Source organism: Nannobrachium achirus (genome assembly GCF_963921795.1).
Source record: "Nannobrachium achirus genome assembly, chromosome: 2".
Taxonomy (NCBI): domain Eukaryota; kingdom Metazoa; phylum Chordata; class Actinopteri; order Myctophiformes; family Myctophidae; genus Nannobrachium; species Nannobrachium achirus.
Window position 1 is genome coordinate 32,851,618 of NC_137811.1, and position 21,750 is coordinate 32,873,367.

The 21,750-nt window shown below is 40.8% G+C and overlaps 1 protein-coding gene across 2 annotated transcripts; it reads right to left on the reverse strand.

Moving 5' to 3' along the window:
* Positions 1–112: 112 nt before the first annotated feature.
* Positions 113–17,680, reverse strand: gnl2 (G protein nucleolar 2). 2 transcript variants are annotated; one of them, XM_080737127.1, is made up of 16 exons: positions 17,512–17,680; positions 14,920–15,004; positions 13,982–14,076; positions 12,906–13,045; positions 9,361–9,545; positions 6,935–7,001; positions 6,651–6,809; positions 5,911–6,024; positions 4,625–4,753; positions 3,576–3,680; positions 3,303–3,461; positions 2,279–2,386; positions 1,623–2,131; positions 1,129–1,214; positions 797–876; positions 113–621 (listed from the first exon to the last, which is right to left on the reverse strand). In XM_080737127.1, exons 1-16 carry the CDS (start codon positions 17,573–17,575, stop codon positions 478–480), a joined length of 2,229 nt encoding a protein of 742 aa, XP_080593253.1. In that variant the 5' UTR covers positions 17,576–17,680; the 3' UTR covers positions 113–477. The 2 variants fall into 2 exon arrangements, with proteins under 2 accessions (XP_080593253.1, XP_080593252.1); XM_080737126.1 differs by having other exon boundaries at positions 1,623–2,140.
* Between the last annotated feature and the right edge of the window lie 4,070 nt (positions 17,681–21,750).

Here is a 21,750-nt window from a genome sequence, read left to right on the forward strand (position 1 = left end):
ATGAATCTTCTGGTGGAGATTAATGAAGTCTGTGGAATTATTGTGTACTAACAAGCCTGAATCATGTTCTCATTTGTAAAAACTCTTTTTAACCAAAAATAAATACTTATGATACATTAGTGAATCTGTTTATTTCTTCAACTGTATGACATACGGTTATATGACTTTATTTTCTCTCAAACTTCGAGAACATTAAATTGGATATTGATGGATGAACTTTCATCCATTCACATTGTAGTGAAATGTTCATATAGATAGAAGCGACAACTATGTCCAGATGTAGATAGCGGCCATCTCAGGCAGCCCCCTGGGGGACACCTAAAAGTTACGTTAAGGCATCACGTGCACAGGTGATGAAAACCATACCGGTGCTCACATAGCTTTACCCCTGTACCATCATTTTCTATCAGGCCTTTCCAACCAAAAGCTTTTGAACAAGCTTTTTATTAATGTCCCGCAAAGCACTTTGGTTCCAGTCTAGCGCTTTGTTCTCTTGGCTTTCCTGCCTTCTGTGGCAGCCGCTGGGGTCTTTTTGTTCTTGTTCTTGTTTTTGACATTGTGCGTTTCGTAATAGCGGGATCCAACTTTCTTCACCTTGGTAGCACGCTCCATTGCTCTCCGCTGCAGTACAGAGAGAGACATAAAGAGAGGGAATGGGAAAGAAGAAGTAAGACAAATGAGTGAGATCTGGTACTGAGGAAGACCAGGGCTTTTCTCCTTCATTCCTGTTGAAGTAACTAGAGGTGTTGGCCCAGATAGATTCGCCAGTTTGACGTCAGGCAGGAACGCTGCATACCTGCTTGGACGTCAGTTTGGAAGACTGGGTGGGCTCCTCGTCTTCCTCGGCTTTCCTCTTCTTGTTCTGCTGGTTTGCAGCTGAATTCAAACAAAGATTAATGTGAGTGATTGCTTACATCAGGTTAGTGCTTCGTTTGAATCCCAATTGCAATGTCTGACTGAAATCAAATTTCACTAGCTTGCAAAGGTATCAAAATGTCAATTGGAAAAGAGCTTAATCATGTCATTAGGAATGGCTTGGGCGTTAATAATCTACAGGAATCTTCCCCGGCCCACGTGTGACTACGTATACAAGGAGTTATTCCTTGTAGTAATTTTGATATCGATTACCTTTCATAACTGCTTGCTTAGCCACTGCTGCTTCCTGTTTTTTCTTCATATCTGTGAATGCTTTGTCAGAAAGTGCCTTGGGAATCCTGTCCAGACAGAAAGCAAAGTGACACACATTAGCTAATTACTACACAGTGATTAGCTTTCATATCCAAACAATTAACCCTGTCTTGTGTTTGACATCTGCTGAAATCATAGCATGATTAAATTGGCCATAGAATGACTCCAACTCTGGATGACATTAGCCAGCAGATGAGTTCAAGTTCAGTAAGAGACATGCGGTGCAGAAGGCAGTAAGATGCACAGTGCACACGCTGTGGAAAACATCATTGATCAGCCATGAAATCGGTGGCTGCCAATGCTCGAGGCTAAGTGAATGGCTAGCATGGATCACCTCAAAATGCAAGGCATCTCTTTGCTTGACAGCCTCATGCTGGGCTTTTCCGAATGAAAATGATGAAGGGCAAAACACAAATCAAACAAAGAACACAGACCGGATTGCAGAGAACCGCTTGGACTTGGCCCGGTCCAGGAACTGCTTGTACTTTGCGATCTTCACATTTAGTTCACGGATCACCTCGCGTGAACTCTTGCCATCGCTGGGCTTGCTGGCCTGAGTGGCCGTTGCCTCTGAGGCCTCCACCTCTCCATCGACTGGCTCCACATCTGCCCCCACTGTCTCTCCACCCTCCTGACTCTCATCATCATCCTCCTCCTTTTCCTCCTCCCCATCAGAGCCGGAGTAGTCAGAGAACTCCAGGTCAGGCATCTCCACAGGGACCAGGTCTTCCTCGATGAACTCAGGCGCAACGTTGATCTTGCCGAAGTTCTGTCGGACGCCGGCCACGATCCGCTGGACCTGCTCCTTCTGTCTCAACTGGTCCTGCTGCTGTGTCTCCGCTTCTTCGCACATGGCAGGATCCTTAGCCAGCTCCTCCTGCTGTTCTTCCTGCACGCCTTCAGTTACCACTGATGCATCTTCAACGGCTGGTCGCTCCGTGCCCTGTAAACACTTATCGGAAAAAAAACAAGGGTTTGCGATGTTTAACTGTGGCCAGGGTGTGGTATGCAATTAACTTGCATTTTCTGAACTAAATAAATTGATGTTGTGGCATCAAAAATAAACACAATCTGTGCCATGCCCTCTCACCTCTTGATCCCCCTCGGGTCCTGGGGGTTTCACAAAGAAGGGGATACGTCCTCTCTGCCAATCATTCAGCACCATTTTGGAGACTGTGGAAAGGTCTGGCTCGCCGCCCTGCAAGACACCAGGAATTGATTGCTCCAGTACAAGACTTTAAACTTGTGGTTAGGATCGAGTGGTTCACACTGAACTGAAGTTTACTTCTTCAATCAAAAGGCTTCAAAATACAACGGGGAATGTAAGCATAAGAAGAAAAATAAATCACAGCTTTGAAGGGTTGGCCCTAATCATGAAGAGTACACAAAAAACAATTTAATGTTTTCATTTTCAAGAAAAGATCTTTTTCAAATATAGATTGCATTCTTAACCCATTTAGGCCTGAACACATTATGACGCAATATTTTATGCTTTAACTATTGAAAAATAGCAGATATACAAGCTCACAGCGCGGCACCGAGTGCCGCGCTGCGAGCTTGTAGATCTGCTATTTTTGAAAAATCGTGAAAATTAGATTTTTGACCCGATTACATAAGTGTCTTTTGAATCCTTCTAAGATTTTTTGAAAAAACGATGTTTGTATGTCAACAATCCCGCCAGCCATCGTCAAAGAAAAGGTCCTTTTCACTTCAACTGGAGCTCAGTTAGTCTGTTCTTGAGAGACTACTATGTCAGTGGTGCTCAAACCCTTTCATGTGAAGGACCCCCAAAATTATATTTATTTGGCCACGGACCCCCCATCTCAAAATATCTAGTTCCAGGGAACCACCCAGAAGCAACATTTGAGTTACAAACGTTCGCTTTGAAAATACATAATATTCAAAGATGTGCACACATTTTCACGACTTTTTCAAAAATAGCAGATCTACAAGCTCGCAGCGCGGCACTCGGTGCCGCGCTGTGAGCTTGTATATCTGCTATTTTTCACTGGTTAAAGCATTCAATAATTCTAGGCCTAAATGGGTTAAAAAAAAAAGCTGTCTGAAGGGCAGCAGGGCAGACCAATGACCACCGTGTAGCAGGTGGAGCTGACCTTGAGAAGTTTCCCAGTGCGGGCAGCAAGCTTCTCAAGGAAGTCCTCAGTCGAGCTCCAGCTGGGGATGCGGTACGTCTTCTGGATGTACTCTGGCTTGGCCCGCTCCAAAACCGCTCCAATGTGCTCCTCCGGACACTTAATCTTCTCAACTTGAACCTTAGAACCATAACATTCTTATGTACTTAGCTGGCTTACATGAACATTCTCTCTTAAATAGCAGGCTGTCTTAGTGACAGACCCTGGTCTAAATTAGGAACAACAAGTACTCACCACTCCTTTCAGAACAATGTCAGTTTCGCTGTCTTCAGAGGGGTAGACGACACCAGGGCAGTCGATGAGGAAGATGCGTCTCATCAACGTGATGTACTGCCACACCTAAAAGGTAAAAAAGATTATCTTATCTGTAGAGCTAAATCATTTCAGCTTGGCACGTAGTGTTTGGCACGTCACACAAAACTAAGCCTGTTTAGTTTTTAATGATATGAAGAGATAAGGAGAAAATGATGGCCAGGGTGCTGAGAATCTAAAACAATGTTATCTTTTGGGGAGGGCAGAGAGAAAATAAACACTCCAAACAGAGGACGGATTTGAATCTGATTTAGACCAGTAATCACAGTATCTCTCCCCCCCGCCTTCGCTTTCCTCATCCTGAAACTTTGTTACTCGCCTCCATGTTTGGTTTACGGAGTGGAAGCGTGTGACAAGCCTTTTCACCGTTATGCATACACACAGAACAAAAGGAGAAACAAGGGCCAAGGTAGCGGGGCAGAGTTAGGAGCCTTGTTTGGCCCTGGCTAGACAACGAAAGCCGCTCTCTGGCCAGACACGAGGGACAAGGTGGGCGATAAGCGTGTGCTGGCCATGTGCCCATCCGATATGTCAGAGGTGCAAAAGAATAAATAAAAAATCTTCCCTTGCTGTCCAAGTTCACAACTTTGGCAAGGACAGACAAGTCAGATATTATCACCACCCACCTCCCCAACCCTGCTTTGGCTTTCCAGACCACTGTTTAATTCCAAACAGGATAAATAGCTCCAGAGAGAGGAAATTAAGGATGAGGGTGATTGTTGTTCTTTCTCTTTGGGCCCTGCCTGCAGTCAGGCTTTCTATCTGTCGCATGGTTAAGGATGTGACTTGGCTACTTGTGCTGTGCAGCAGCAATGAGCGTTTACTCAGTCTTTAGATTTTAGTGTACACATTCGGTTTGCTCTAAAAGGAATGCAACCCTTTTGAGCGCTGACAGCTAAAATAAACTGTTAAAAACAAATTACATTTATTTTGATGCCTCCCAATCCATCAATATGAACTGATGTTCATACCTTGGTCTCGCCGGCGATGGGTGCCACTTTGCAGACCTTCTTGGAGCGCAACGTGTTGATGACTGAGCTCTTTCCCACGTTGGGGTAGCCAATGAAACCCACACTGATCTGTTTCTTGTCTGAGTGGAGCTGAAAGGGGGCAGAAAATAATGTCAAGAGTTTGCCGTTTCCTGAAGCAACATACCGGTCTGTCTTCAATTCAGGGAAACAATTTAGATGGTTCTCTGTCGGTTGCCATTAGTCATAAAGCAAGTCAATGCGTCAGGCCTTAGAACTACCAGAAAATAAATATACACACACATACCAGAAGAGAGAAAAATGGCTACTGGAGGCAACTACAGCACAAGGAAGATCAGAACCCTGTCAGAACAAGGGGTATAAATATCTTTTATCCATCCTGTTTGTCCCAAAAGGTAATCTCAAGAAGGCCGTTTTTGGATCGGGTTTCTTTGTCTTGTTGTTATCTCCTTGACATTTCTATGAACGGGGGCCAAGGAATTAAGCATTTATGGGGAAAAGAGAAACAATAGCCATGTGTATGTCCACCCTACACATTTTCTTTGACCTCTCACTTGTTTTAAACACATAATGTGCTCTGTTCCAAATGGCAGCACCATCACCTAGTCTTACGTGAGATGGCCCAAGAAATTGAATGTGTAAGCTAAATATGGTTTAGATAGTATCATCATTCAAACATGTCAGAATAAGGACAAACAAATGAATAATAAAAGATGTTACACAAATCTAACTTGTCTATTTTGTTATATCAAGATGTGTGTTATGGCAGCACAACAGAGATGAAAAATATAATAAATGTGATAGCCAAATCATGATGCAAGGAAAACATTTTTTCCTGTACACTTTTGCTTCCAATTAAAAATATAGCGTCATACTATTAGGAAGTGCAGCACTCAATATTGCCATTTTAACTACTAGCAATATGTGCGTTAAATGAAACATGGCATGTACTTTTCCATCTTTTCTGTTTCTAAATCACAGGTTGCACTTCTACTTTCGTATGAAAATCCATAAACCTTCTTCATGAATAGTGTGTGAAAAGGTGCCGTCTTCTACTGAGCCGCCAGTTCACAACCCAATAAGACAAAAAAGCTGCTCTAAAGGCACATGTGAGGATCCCACACAGGATGAGCAGACAGACAGGGCAGCGTGTGAGTACAAAGCCAGAACCTGTGCTAGTGCAGCTACTGTAGGTTTTGGTTGGGCTTATGGTCTAGACCCCAGAACAAATCGGAGGAATTTTGACTCCAGGTCACGCCTCTTCTTACCTTGCCAAACTGCCTGAGGAGCTGGATGAGAGAGCCCTTGCCAAAGGAGTTGGTGAGGCTGGCATGGAAAGCAAGAGTGGGATATTCACTGGACAGAATGGCTACCCAGCGTTTCTGGTTCAAAGATAAACGGAGAAGGACAAGTCAACTCGACATATTCAACTACTATACTCTAGAATTAAAATTAAGGGAACTATTAACTAAATTGAATTATTTGACATTAAATGTCAAATAATTCAATTTAATTTAATCTAATTTTGATTAAATTAAATATACTTAGTTTGGGCTGTCATGATTATGACATTTTACATGACGATTAATTGTCACTCAAATAATTGCGATTAATGATTTAATTGTGTTTTTGTCGTTGACAATTACATTTCTGTTTGGCTTTTAGGCTTTGAAGTTGCACATGGTAGATATGACACATAACCTAAATATACAAAGAAATGACTGACATATTTGACTTTATACTTTATACTTAAAAAAGAACATCGATAGTGGAAATAGCCGATCTACAAGCTCACAACGCGTCGCAATGCGACGCGTTGTGAGCTTGTAGATCTGCTATTTCCACTATTCTTTTTTACTTTAAAAAAAATATATGAACATTTTTCAACATGGAAACAAGTATGACGATTATGAAAAATAATCACGATTATGTTAAATAATTGCGATTACACGATTATGTAATAATTGTGACAGCCCTATACTTAGTGGTGCAGTCCCAAGTCTCTTACCGTGACCCAGGTGGGGATGAGGTCACACTTGTTGAGAACAAAGATGAGATGCTTCCAGGGTTTCTCCTTCTTCATGTAGGTTTCTATGCTCTTGGAGCGAGTGCCCATGGGGTCGCGGGCATCCAGCACTTGGATGACCACGTCTGAAGAGTCAATCACCTGAAGGAATTAAAACAAAGGCACCTTAAATCCTGAATGCCCCATCCGTGAACAACCACTAGCACTGATGATGAATACACAAGTGTTGAGTGAGCCGTTAGAGGAAGATGGATGGAGCACTGTACCTTGTAAAGCTCACCCCAGATCCTCTTGGACTGACCCTTCTTGAAGATCTCCTCACGAACTTCATCCCTGTAATGGCAAAATGGGAAAATTAGGTTTGGCCATGATATTAACACTTATGTTGCTATGATTTTTTCTCTTCAATGTCCCACGTTGCCATGGTTACCATAGACTTCCATGTAATTGCGCAATTGTGTAAAAAGTGCACGCCCATGCCTAGATGATGCACCATGTGTGTGCACACTGTTCACAGCTTTCAAACAAAAAAATCCGCTTGGAAATCCGTTCAGGCATTCATGATTTATCAGCCATTATGTTTTCTTCAGATGTAAACAAACATGGCTGCCATGTTTGAAAGAATGGGTTGGTATGGGGGTTAAACATGCAATTTCGCGATCGCGATCATGCCTAATACATTTCTGGAGGTCCAACATTCTTTTTTGAAAAAAAATATTTTGAAAAAAAAAAAAAAAAAAAACTCGGGAAACTCGGGGTTGGCACCAGATGTGTTAACATGTTGACGCAAATGACCAAATCAAGTGATTTGAAAATGGTTGACATCGGCAGATAACTTTGCTAAGCTGGTTACAGTTTCCAGTGCATATTGGCTATATGGCTCTAGTAATGTTACTCCTACAAATCTGATGAACAATCAAGCAATCAATCAATCAAGAAAAAAAAAGGGGGAAGGTTGTTGCAAGTACCAAGGTGAAGAGGACGACTTGAATCCACACACACACACACACACACACACACACACACACACACACACACACACACACACACACACACACACACACACACACACACACACACACACACACACACACACACACACACACACACACACACACACACACACACACACAGGTCCGCCTCCAACACTGACAGAGTGTTGCACCTACAAGACACACACAAGCAGCTAGTAGGCTTGGTGGCATCTGTAGTACCCTTGTGGAGTTCAATTTAGACCGTGGTGGAATGTTCAGTGTTGGGAATAACGGCGTTACTTGTAATGGCGTTACGTAACAAAACAACTTTTCTCTGTAACTAATAATGTAACGCGTTACCTTTCCTGTTTAGTAACGCTGTTCTAGTTACTGTAGTGTAAAGGGGCTAGTATTTTCTATGATCAAAATGAGCCGTTTCTCCCTGCCGCGGAGCCTCTCTGTGCCCCCAACAGTCTGTGATAACCCTCACAGTAACACCAACATGAAACTTACTGGCCGCTCTCACACTAACTTGAGTCAATGCACGTTGCAGAGGAGTGATGATTGGTTAACCTACGGTACAATCCCAGGGTAAGCCAATCAGAGATCTCTTAAAAAATACACACCAAAATTTCCAAGCACACACACACACACACACACACACACACACACACACACACACACACACACACACACACACACACACACACACACACACACACACACACACACACACACACACACACACACACACACACACACACACACACACACACGGCGAGGAGACACAGAGGAGAGGAGAGTCGTGTCGGCACTCCGCAAATGCTGGCGAGAGCTCGCGACAACAGCTGCTTTGCAACCACTTTGCAACTTGGAAACATTATTTTAACTTTGTGGAGATAAATGATGCTAAAAGCTACTCCATCCACTCCACCAAAATTGCCACGGCATGCATGTCACCCAGAGTCAACCAAACAGATTGATTGCCAAGCCACGTACACTGCAAGTGCTAGCTAGATGATACATGCTTGATGCTTCCCGTCTTTGTTGCCTTCAGAGAACTAGTCAGTGCCACAGACAGTGCAGAAATACTACCATTTGATTTCATATTGCACAGCACTACGACATCAGAGACAAGTGCCATTTTAACTACTGGCAATATGTGCGTTACACAGGCACATGGCACGTACTTTTCAATCTTTTCTGTTTCTAAATCACAGGTTGCACTTCTGCCTTCGTGAGCTAGGGCATTCACCAAATATTAGAATATTCGAATATCAAAGTCACTATCGCTTATTTAGATTTGTTTTATTGTTTTCTCTTTAAAAATATATAGTTTATAAAGCTTGGCTAGATAGGAAGTCATAAGAATGAGTTGTCAATGCCCCTGGTGGATGAATTTGTTAATGCTCTATACCAGGGGTTCTCAAACCTTTTTAGGTTGTGACCCCCAAAATAATCATATTTGAATTGGGGACCCCCACCCTGACAAGCACTTGGAATTGTAGGTATTACATTTAATGTGACTCGGTTCCGCAGATAAATATTGTGAAAATAGCAGAACTACATGCTCACAACGCCTCGGCTATTTTCACAATGTTCGCCTCTTGCTTACTTAATATTTGACAGTTTGGCCAGTCCTGTCGAATATTCGAATACTCTGAGGTTGAATAATAATTTGTGAATGCCCTACTAACAGCACGCTTTGTTCCGTTTACCTGACTCCAGTATCCTCTGTGACCAGGTCTCTGTCCTTGTCTGCGTTGTAGCTGTCGGCTGAGGCGTTGGCATGTTCCAGTAGGTCCTTCATGTCCCCCGCCATCAGGTTGGGCCGCTTCCTCTGAGCCTTGGGCCCAAACGTGGTCCCATAGCCCTCAGTGTCAAGAATGTGTACCTTGGAGTTCTGCAATGGATGGACAAATGGCAGAAATCAGCCTTTTAGATTGAAAGAACTAATGGTTTGACCTACATCACAATAGCCTGATAATAAAATGTGATAAATTCAAGATTCTTTGCTGTATCATCCAGCACCGTACAGGAGAGAGGTTCTTTGTCATAATTTTTTATTGCATGAAGGAATGCATATGCACAACAGAGCTCTGTATTATGGTTGGTATATTATCCAGCGAACCGTTTTAACTCACTTACTGCCAATTAAAAATGCCCTCGAGTGGCATTAGTGCCAGCCCTCTCCATAGACTTCCATGTAATTTGTAGTGCACAGATCATGCACACCCATGCACAGATCATGCACCATGTTTGTGCAGGCTGTTCACAGCTTTCAAACAAAAAAAAAAGATTGGAAATCCGTTCAGGCATTCTTGAGATAATAGCCATTATGTTTTACATGTTATGTAAACAAAGATGGCTGCCCTGTATAAAGATGGGGTTGTATGGGGGTGGAACATGCAAAATCGCGATTGAAATCATGTTTACTAGATTTAATGGGGTCCAAAAAGATTTAAAAAAAAATATATATATATATATTTTTTTTCTAAGTAAAAGTCGCCCAAAGTCGCTTGGCAGGGAAGCCCATAGTGAGAAAGTTGCTCTAAAAGTCGCCTGGCACTGTATGAGTTAATGACTGCTCTATTATTTACTGTATAATGACTGATATTGTGCTAGATATGATTGAGAATTTGAGCCCGTTTCAGAACAGACGCAGGTATAAACAAACTGTCTTTGTTACTAAACGTTTGTATGAAATCAACTGTTTGGGATAGAAAAACTGGGACTTTGACTCTGGAGTCTCCACAGAACAGCAGACTCAACAGGCCCAATTCAATGACAGGACTTCTCTGCAACAAATAAGCGCCCCCCTAGGCGCTCGGGTGTAGGCTGCCCACCACCACTGACTGAGTCTAATGGTTTGAATCCAATGTGGTGCATCATTACAAACCCATTTTGATTTGGCCCCTGTTCAGGGGAGGGAAGCTAGGCAGGAAGACTGATGTTTGTAACTGCACGTACTCCACGTGTCAAGCAGTGGGAGGAATTCATTAACAACTCAATTGGGGATAAAAACGATTGGCAACTATAAAAACAAAAAAACTACTGCATGGTATACTGTGTAAGTTATTGTGTATATTTATGTTTAAGAGTTTAAGAGTCTGTTAGATGGAACGCACCATGTGTCTTATTTCACCCAGAAGAGAAAAATAATATCTGCAATGATGATACGTTCCTTAATCCTTAGTTGGGGTCAGTTTTTTGACCAAAAATGCAATCTGGGGGAAAAATGCGAGATAAATGTATTTTTCCAAATCCAATAACTTGGAAGTGAATGGGTCCAAAAGACTTTGGACTTCAGCATTTTTTTGTGTTTTTTTTGCGGTTGCATCTGTCTCCTTCTCATAGCAACCTAGCACCATTCATATGTTGGCGAAGAGCACCCTCAGCTCCAAATGTTGTTGTTGCTGCTGCTGCTGCTGCGCTGCCATTTCATGGCCTGACTCTCACTGGGTTGCTGTGTGAACAATAGCATAACTTGTAGCACAATGCTATTGTTCTAATTACCCCCAAATGCCGCAAAAGTCACAGCCTTTTATGATAATTGACGTTTTCATTTGATTAATTGTGCAGCTCTATTAAACACACAATAAATGTTGGCTCTGAGTGCATTGAGGGAAAACTGAAAAGACTTTTGATGCTTTCAAGTTGACAGCATTCTTCCAGGGGTTCCACCGATACGGTGCCTAAACAAACACACACGGCAAACAGAACCCCTAAAATATGCAAAGAATCAGCCAATAAAACGGACCTGCCGGAGCCAATTCTGATTAGGGAGTTCCAATTACCTTTAAACACAGGATGAAGCCATACTTCTATTGCAACATTGCCAAGAGGGGGGGAAAAAAACAAAGTTTACAGATCTTGTCAGAAACAATGATGTTTAAGACTTGAACGCGTTGCCTTGAACGTGTGCCAAGAGGTTCTCCAGCGCTCCCCCGTTTCTTTGAAACCATGTGTTCGTGTCCCCTTTCCCTAACCACTGACTCAGGTTTTGTTCCTCAGCCTCCTCTTGGAACGAGCACATCCCGCTGCTTGACACATAGCCCAAACAATGAGTCACAGCACGACTTCAAGAGAATTATGAATTTTAATGACTTAATATTATTTTATCAAAACGATCAGATATAACGATCAGACCAGAAGAGGAGAAAATAACTCTTGTCCTAAATGTTTTGATTTGCAGCCCGAGTAGCCTTCAACTCTGAGCAAAAACACAGCTGCAAGTACCCATAAAAGTGTCAAGAAAAGTACACCATTGGAGCAATGCTCAGAAAATAAATGTAATCGATTTCAACAACTAATGACCCTTTTGATGTGCTTACTTGTTACCTGGGTAGTTATAAACAAGGTGAGGGGAGACAGGGAGGGGGGGGAGGAAGAGCCCAACATATTTGGAGCAGCATTGAGCAACAAGCTCTTTGAAAAAGGTTTTGAACGCATATGGAACCATTTATACATAAAACAAAAAGCAGACTGAAAAAGGAGTCAACAACATGTTGGGAGAGAGGAATGAGAAGAACTGGACAGAAGTGTTGTTTGGAATCCATTTATGTTATGGGGATGGAAAAGCTTCAAAGCTAGAGGGGTGAGAACTAGTTAAGTACCTGTATAGTCAGATTCACAGCAGGATCAGAATCACAATGAGACAAATAAAAGCCCAAGGCCGGAAGGCAGTGTCTCTCTCCTTAGACCGAAGCTTCCCTTTTGCTCCCCGCGGATCTCACCTCATAAAACCCCTAGCAGCAGGCTACTGTGGAGAACCCTGCCATGCCTCCCATCTATAACACCAGATATTAGCCAAGCAAAGAGGCAATAGCTGTGTTATGGGTCTACAATATCCTCATAAAATCCACACAAAAAGCTTTGAATAACCCATCACTACAAACCAAACGGTAGAGAGCCAGAAAGAGCCCAGACAGACAAAAGTTGATGACAGAAACGGAGGAAATCTGCCTTTAACCACATAAACCCTATATTATTTGTTCTATGACAAACAGCGAAGAGGGAAAAAAAAGCTGATCTACACGCCAACAATGGATCACATCGTGAATTTAACATTTTACCTTTTGCCTACATGACACAGGGTTGAAAGGGGTTCCCTCAGCCCTATGTTCCCTCAATGTTAACCACTATGTTACTCTAACACTAACCTCAGTGAGGGAACATAGGGTCGAGTGAACATAGCCATGATCCCGGTTGAAAGTGCTGTGGTTAATGCAAAAGCACGTTTTGTATTCTGCTTGCTACTCACATGGGCCTTCACGCGGTCATGTAGCAGGGACATAGGGAGTTTGCTCTGTTTCATCACAACCCGATATGGATCTTTCTGCACTGCACCCATCTCCTCCTGGAACTTCTGTAGGGATGACTGCTTGATCACCCGGGTGTTTGCTGTACAGTAGATGGGGCAAAGTGGAAGCTAGTCATGTTCGGGCATTGAGAGTCAGAAAGTAAGAAGTATAGTCAATCAAGTATTAAAGCAGTGATCATGAACACTAGGGTTGCTCTTGACTCATGTACTCATACTCTGACCCGAAACTAGTAGTTTAAAACCGAACCATACAGTACGCCCTTCACAGTTCAATACGCCTTAATGGACCGTGCTCTTTCGGATTTTACAAAGAAAAAACAATACAGTCTACTTGTTATGCCAAGTACAAGGCATTACAATGAAATTAAATTGGAGAAAAAGTGGGTCGAATAAGTGTTAGTCAACAAAAGTCCTCGTACTGAAAAAAATAATAAAAAAAATGGTATCGGAGCATCCCTAATAAACAAATGTAAATTAGACACAGTGATGTATGGCAGCATAATGGCTAACGAGGCACAGCGACTGTCAGGGAATTGGAAGGTTCCTGGTTCGATTCCACCTCCAGGATTAGTGTCAAAGTGTTCTTGAGTAAGACACCAATACCCAACCACTCCCCGGGAATGTACTAATAGTATAGGATGGGTAAAGGAAGGAGACAAATGTACTCCGCTAAAGGCAGACATAATTATGATTATGATTAAACTCTAGCATGCACTGTTAGATGGGAAGTGTACACCTCAATCAAAAAGGATAACACTCAATGTTTCTAGTATGAAAAACCTGGTCCTGAAAGCTCAAAAATACCATGGATAACAACAATTCTCAGACAGGTAATGATTCTTATTTATTACCATTTGACATTTGGGGATAAAACCCTTCTTTGGGATAAAACCCTTCTTTGGCATGGATTTTCAAAGAGGGGCCAAAGAAGGTTTTATCCGGCAACATCAGCGGGGCAATAAAATAAGAATCATTATTTACCTGCGTGCTGTCCGTTTTATCTTAAGTGTACTCACCAAACCATTTGATGTTTGGCTCAACTCTGGCCTGTGTCCCTGGAGCCACAGTCGACTGGAACTGTAAAGGCCTGATGACTTTTCCTCTGTTGTTGCTGTTGAGTGGATCATAATAGCAGTATGCCGTTATTAGAGGAAAACCTCACAACTCACATTATCTGTACATGAGCTCCAAAAACTAGTTGGACTAACCACTTGCAACCTGCCGTTTTGGGCATGTCAAAGAAAAGTCTTTCTTTAAATGTTTTATTTATTTATTTAGTTTGAATCCACCTATACGAACACAATTGGCCCGTGATTTCGGGATAGAGAAGTTGCGGAAATAACCTCAATAAAGTTCATAAACTTGTCACAGCTTGTAGATGGCCTACTGTCGGTATTCATTGCACAATGAAGTAGTAGTGGTTAAAGAAACCATTGGCATTCTAAAGCCTATTTTATAATTAAATTACAAATAATAATAATGGTAAGCAAAAATACATTTATTTTTTGTATTAATATTCACTGAATGAAGTGAAGTCGACATTACCAGTGCATAATAATAATTCATAGCATGACTGTTTGTGCTAGTGCAAGTTGTTTGGAAAATGCAATAGAACAATACTATTTGGATAACAAAGGTAAGTGTGGCATGAACATACTTATGATATAATCCAAATCTACAAGTATGATTATATTATTTTCTCAAATAATTTACAATTACAGTTCAATGACACCTCAACAGAATGTAGAGAAACTACCTCACATTAAACAAGGCGTGTAACAGAGTGTAAATCGGGCATTACGGCGCCATCAAGGCCTGCCAAAATATTTTTTTATCTACAAAATCAACGGTAGATTTAGTCGACTAAAATCTTCAAAAGTCAAAAGACTATGATTGAAACAAAATCTAAATTTGCTGTCAAGATGAACACTGGTATTCATCACTTAACACTTACCATCTCTGTTTCTGTCTGTACATATTCAGACGCTTGATGGTGGAGCGGTCCCTCATGTTACTCCCTCCATGACCCTTGACCCGATCTGTGAGTGACAGTGCATGATGTGTAAACGTCGATGTCATAAAAACACATATTAATAGAAGTCATCATGAGGGGCATGTGTAGACTCAATGTACGCAGTACCATCCCCAGTGTTAAGTTTATGGATTTGTAACTCTGTCAGAAACTGTACAAATGTAACCAAACAGACTCTTTAATTAACACTCAGTCACAAAGTCATCTGTTAATGAGTGAACTACTTGTGAACATAAAGTCAGTGTAACTGGTATGAGTAATAAGAAGTCAGACTTGTACGCAGGGTGGCACACAGTAAATGCTGACAGGAGGACCTTTGCTAAAACACCCAGGACAACTATCCACTGGTCCTAGACTCTTCGCCCTCCTGGCCCCAAAACTGTGGAAGAACTCCCCATTGCAATTAGAACTGCACATCGATCGAAGCTATAGTGTGTATAGCTTCGATGTACAGATTACTGATGCTTTGATTTTATTTAATAGGTTCCTGGTTTACCTATGTTTTTAGTTTACTACTTCCATGCATTTGATATGATTTAGAAGTTTGCATAGGAAAAGGTACAGTTTCATGACAGTACAGTTCACTGGTACGAGGTGAACTAAAAGGATAGGCCCAAGAAAGCCTATGGCTTGTTTCAATTGAGATCCTTTTTTTAACTCATAACATTGAATGACAGACAGAAGATTGCATTATGCTGTCCTTACTTATTGTAAATGACTCTAGTCTGGATAATTGTAAACCCTCAGTGATTGGTTCCATTCATTTGGTTTCATTTTGTATGCTCAAAGAATGACAGCTGCAATCCGCAGCACATCTGCAGCGGTTGAAGGAGGCGGTCACCATAATCTTCCGTTTGGGAAAATTACACTCCGGTGTCGGGAAGGACACCTTACTTGTGGCTCCCAGCCTCTGCCATGGACCTTTGATCATCTCTCATGCGGAAGAAGCGGGTTCGAATCCCATGCTGGACTGGACATAACATTTACGTACTGCAGCTTTAGTTTAACGTAACACAAGATTCCACTGTGTAAGAGCATGGTACGAGTAGCACTCCCCCAAGGTCTGACTGCGGCTGAGGTTGTTTAAGCCATACAGATCAAGTCCAAGCCATAGCGTCGTGTGGCTTTGACATTTTCTGTTTATGATGCCGTTTCGTTTGTGTGTTGCTTTGCTTGAATTACACCCATGGTGTGCAGTGGCGTAAAGTAACTAAGTACATTTACTGACTGTGCTTAAAGGGATATTTCACTTTCAAAAAAACTTTGGGTAATTTTATCATCTAATCAGGCTTTTATGAACACCCTGAACAGTTTTTAATTAGCTTGATTGAATATTTAGATATTTGATGTAAATGTTACCAGGCCCTCCAGGCCCCGGGCCTCTCCCCATACACACCCATTGTAACTTCAAACTTCATTTTAACCATGATAGATTCATTAAAAACACCCATTATTTTTTCTGGTGACTCATACTACCCTCCTAATATGTGAGCAGACCGTGCTTTTTCGATAACTTTTTTCATTTATTTTTAATAATTATCTTTTTGTATTTCATTTTTTCCATTTCCCCAAATAATTATTAAAAATAAATGAAAAAAGTTATCGAAAAAACACGGCCTGCTCACGTATTAGGAGGGTAGTGTGAGTCACCAGAAAAAATAATGGGTGTTTTTAATGAATCTATCATGGTTAAAATGGAGTTTGAAGTTACAATGGGTGTGTATGTGGAGAGAGGCCCTTCCACTGCTCCCTGTTGAAAGTGGAATATCCCTTTAAGTGCAATTTTTAGGTACTTTTACTTTACTGGAGTATTTCCAATTTTCGGTACTTTTACTTCTACTCCACTACATCTCAGAGGCAAATATTAAACTTTTACTCAACTACAATTATTTGAAAACTTTAGTTACAGTTCTAGTTACTGTACTACTTTGTGTAGATTTGGATTAGTATCACAAATCATACAGTAACCAATTCAGCCCAATATACATTTCATCAATTTGAAAATAGCCGATCTACAAGCTCACAATGAGTCGATCGTCTATTTATTTTCAATGGATATTTAGACTTTTGAAAACTTGAAATGGGACATTCTGCATAATGAGTACTTTTGCTACTTTAAGTACATTTTTATATCATCTTTGAATCATTTTGTACAAGTAAGTTTTGAATTCCGGACGTATAATTATAACAGTCAGAGTACATTGCAGTGTTGATACTTTTACTACTACAAAATGAGAGTACTTTTCCCACCACTGGCTGAAGTCGTTGGTTTTAAGCCAAACGGATCAAGTCCAAGCCGTAGCGTTTTACTTATGTGGCTTTGACTTTTTTTTTCCTGTGGTGCGGTTTCGTTTGTGTCGCTTTACTCGAATTACATCCATGGTGTGTAAACACAGTGTGAACGGCAGGCCAGGGCAATAACCATATGACACATCCTCAGAGCTAGCAACCGTTAGCAACATTAGCTGTAAACAAACCAGATATGTCGCATATATACACAGTGTTACGACTTACCGGGGTTGGAGCTGGACGTGGAGGGGTTTATGGTGCTTCTCCCCTTGTACTGTGGCTTCACCATGGTGGCTGTTTAGCGGCTGGAGGTCCAAGAATGTAAGAATTTGTGTGTTCGACACTGAAGAGACTCGTACCGACTCGTACACGTGTTGTTGTACTGGGGAGCTCCAGCACCCGGAAAGGAACGTCATCAGAGGAGCGACGGACAAATTAGCCAATCGGGTGGCTCGTGGAGGCTGGGAGGCTGTCAGCTGCCCATGTTGCCATGGTTACAACATGATGGATGCTATTAATTTGACCCAGTCAGATGATGCCTGAAACATGTTCATTAATTATTCTGCTGTCTGTCGGGCAGAAACCTTGTATCTTCATGTTTCCATCATGCAGACACGAAAAAAAGACAGGGTTCCCACACATCTTTACCAATTCATTTCCAAAACTTTTCCAAAACTTTTCCAGAATATTTAACCTGATTTCCAGGACTATATAACAATAATTCAGCTCAATAACGAGTCGCTTACTCCTATGCACAATGCCCAAAGACAGGTAGTGTATGCCAGTGGTTCTCAATCTTTTCAGGCCGTGACCCCCGAAATAATCATACCCTGGCGCCCTGACGAGCACTAAGAGTAGAGGAATTTTGTATAACACGGTTTTATTGTGAAAATAGCCGATTTACATGCTCACAACGCCTCGCGTTGCGAGGCGTTGTGAGCATGTAGATCTGCTATTTTCACAATTTCTGCCTCAAATATTTGACAATTTGGCCAATGTTGAATTTGTCATTTCAGAGGTATTAACCAAATCAATAACCAAAGACAATGCATAGCTATTTTTTCCAGGACATTCCAGGACCCTTGATCAATTCCCAAACTTTTCCAGTACTGGAAAAATATTTTTCTAATTTCAAAATATTTCCAGGAATTTCATGACCGTGGGAACCCTGTATTTCACACTGTTTAAAAAAAAGTAGATCTACAAGATCACAACTTGCTGCGATGGGACATGCTGTTGTGAGCTTAGATCAGGTATTTTCGAATAAACAAAATGTATTTTAAATTCTGACTTAATGTTTAGTTTTGTATTGTAATAATAATCCAAATTGCCCAATTTCTCTCTTCTAAAGACTATATTACGGTATGTCGTTTTGTTTCTATGTCAATACATCTTCATCAGCCTGATAAAGATGTATTGACATCGAAGTGTCAATAGTCATGTTATTTGCCTGCACCCTGTAAATACAAGGCTTGATTTGTCAGAGTTTGCTCCAGTGCCTTCCTATACTTCTATCATACTCTAAAGTCTAAAACGCTGATATACACTGTTTAGTTCCCAGGGGGTTTCAGGGGGTTTCCCATTAAATCAGTAAAATCAAAAAACTTTAGCCAATTTTGGCTTTTCAGAAATAGCTGATCTACAAGCTGCCATGGGTCTCTCTCAATGCAACCTGTTGTGAGCTTGTAGATCTTTTTTGTTGTTGTTATTGTTTTTGAAAAAATTCAATTACATTTTGAATGAATCTGAACATTTTTAGTCTTCTCTTTTGGTGGCACTGCCACCCATGGCATAACATATTGTTGTGGCCAAATACATATAAATTCGGAGGTCCTTAACATGAAAAGTTTTGAGAACGACTGCCATAGTCAAGGCTCTAAATACAGGTAAGGTTTAGGCCTGTTGTGTTGGCCTTTCCTGGACTGTCGAACCTTTCATGCATTTCATTGCATTCTGACTGCATACCCCACCCCCTTCATTTATTTATAATTAATTTGTCGCTTTATTGTATTACTTCTTATTCTCTCTTCTTTTTGTGTGCGTTGTCAATGTTAATGTTCATATTTGCTGTCATTGTCAATGTTGTTATTGTTTTTATTGTTGTTATGTTGATTGTGTCTTTTTTATATTATTTCCGCTGAACAATGTGCCTGGATTCTTTTGTTCAGTTCAAATGAGGAAAACAAACAAACAAACAAACAAACCAAAAAAAAAACGGTTGAAATATAACACTGGAAATTAAAACATGTGCTGAAAGTAAGCCTTTTTTAGGCAGTACAATGTAGAAAGTATATGTATTTGAAATAAACCATCAGTGCTACCCTTTCTTTTCCAGAAGAGGGAGCAACAAAGTTATCCCCAGTGAAACAATATAGGCTGCTGTTTATATAGTATTATTCAAATGATTGTTACACCAATAACCTACTTAATCTAGGCATATATGTGAATATAAAAATGTAAAGGGAAATTATTGAGATGAGGTTTGAGGACATAATATCCTCATTAAACCTGCTTATCGTTGTTGTTGTTGTTGTTGTTGTTGTTGTTGTTGTTGGGCAGAAACATTGTCCATATTTCAACTTTTTATGTTTATTTTTATTTTTCAAAAATGAATGCGCTATACTTCATCATAACTTCATGACCGTTGCACAAAACGTATGAATTGTGACGCGCTGTTTGCTTGTAGATTGTTTATTTTATTTTATGCATACTTACTGTATATATGTGTATATTTTTGCGGCACTACGTTGAGAAGTAGTTCCTAATGTTTGAATGACTGGACCATTGTAAGTTCTTTGAGTTTGCAATATGCTTAGAAAAGTCCCTTAAAATTGCAATCCTTTACAGAAACGTTAGTACTACTTTGTTGTTGTTGTGTTGTGTTCTGTCTCGACACTTTATGTATATATATATTTCTTTTTCTTTTTAACTTAATTGCTCTGTATGGTTGATTCTCCTGTATTGTTGATTCTTCTTTCTTGTTGTTTTTGTCGATCGGCTGTACACAGCAGTCCTTTTCTTTTTTTCTTACTGTCCTGTAACCTTTAACTACTGTACCTTTCTGGGTAACTTAATTTCCCCCTTGGGATAATAAAGGTATCTATCTATCTATCTATCTATCTATCTATCTATCTATCTATCTATCTATCTATCTATCTATTTTCACTAGGCTACTTTATTTTAATTTTAAAATAGTAATAAAAAAGTAACAGTTTTGGATATATAATGCTTCCACCTAACAGCAACGATAAAGTGCACAGACTGAACCTATATATTCTTAATATCAGTTAATTTGCATTAAAATAATTCAGCCACTCTATTCTCTTTTATAACAAGCATATTTCTAAAAACGTCTATCAGTGTATTGAGAAAACTTGAGCTGTTTAGCATGTACAAAGTTCAATGTTGACTGCTTTAAGGTGCTAGGAATGCATTTTGTTGACATTACTGCAACTTCATATAGAGTTAAGATTGTTTTATTATACTGGCACATTTTACCTATAGTTGTGATGAGGAGGAGGATGAGGCTGATGATGATGATGATGATGATGATGATGATGATGATGGCTACCCAGAACAGTCTGTTATATTACACAAATATGGCACAATGCCAAGGAAGGCAATCTCCCATTCGCACAGACTCCTGTCTAGAGAGAGGAGCGTGCCAATATGCAGTTTACACAGCAAGGAAAAAAGTTCTGACCAAGGAATGTTCTCTGTTCATTTTCACAGAGATGAAATTGGTATAGACAGCATCAGCAATCCGTTGCGAATAAATTAAATGTTTTCAGATCAGAAAGCAGAAGCATTTCCCCCCCTCTCAAAATGGATTTAAGTCCAAGCAGGAAACATGTGGGTGTCAAAGAGAGAGGTTTAGGTTGAATCAAAAAAGATTTCCAGTTTTCAGTGCTTTCATTGCATTTCTTCTCTCTCCTAAAATGACTATACACACACTCTGGGGCGTCACACCAAATTCTGGGCTCTGGGTACAAGGACTCACTGTGGGCCCCCCATGAATGTTAACTATTGAAAAATAGCAGATATACAAGCTCACAGCGCGGCACCGTGTGCCACGCTGCAAGCTTGTAGATCTGCTATTTTTGAAATGTTTTGAAAAAGTGTGCAAGAAACCCATGTTTCCATGTCAGTGATGCTCAAACTTTTTCATGTGAAGGACCCCCAAAATGATATGAATTTGGCCACGGACCCCCATCTCAAAATATTTAGTTTAGTTCAGGGACCCCCCCCCCCCCCCCCCCCCCCGGAAGCAAAATTTGAGTTACAAATGTCCGCTTAAAAAATACATATTCAAAGATTTGCACACATTTTCTCGCATACATATTCAAAGATTTGCACACATTTTCTCGCAGCCGCGCTGTGAGCTTGTATATCTGCTATTTTTCAATAGCTAAAGTTACTAGGGCCCCTGCACCTTGGGCCCCAGTAACTCAGTCCCACTTTCCT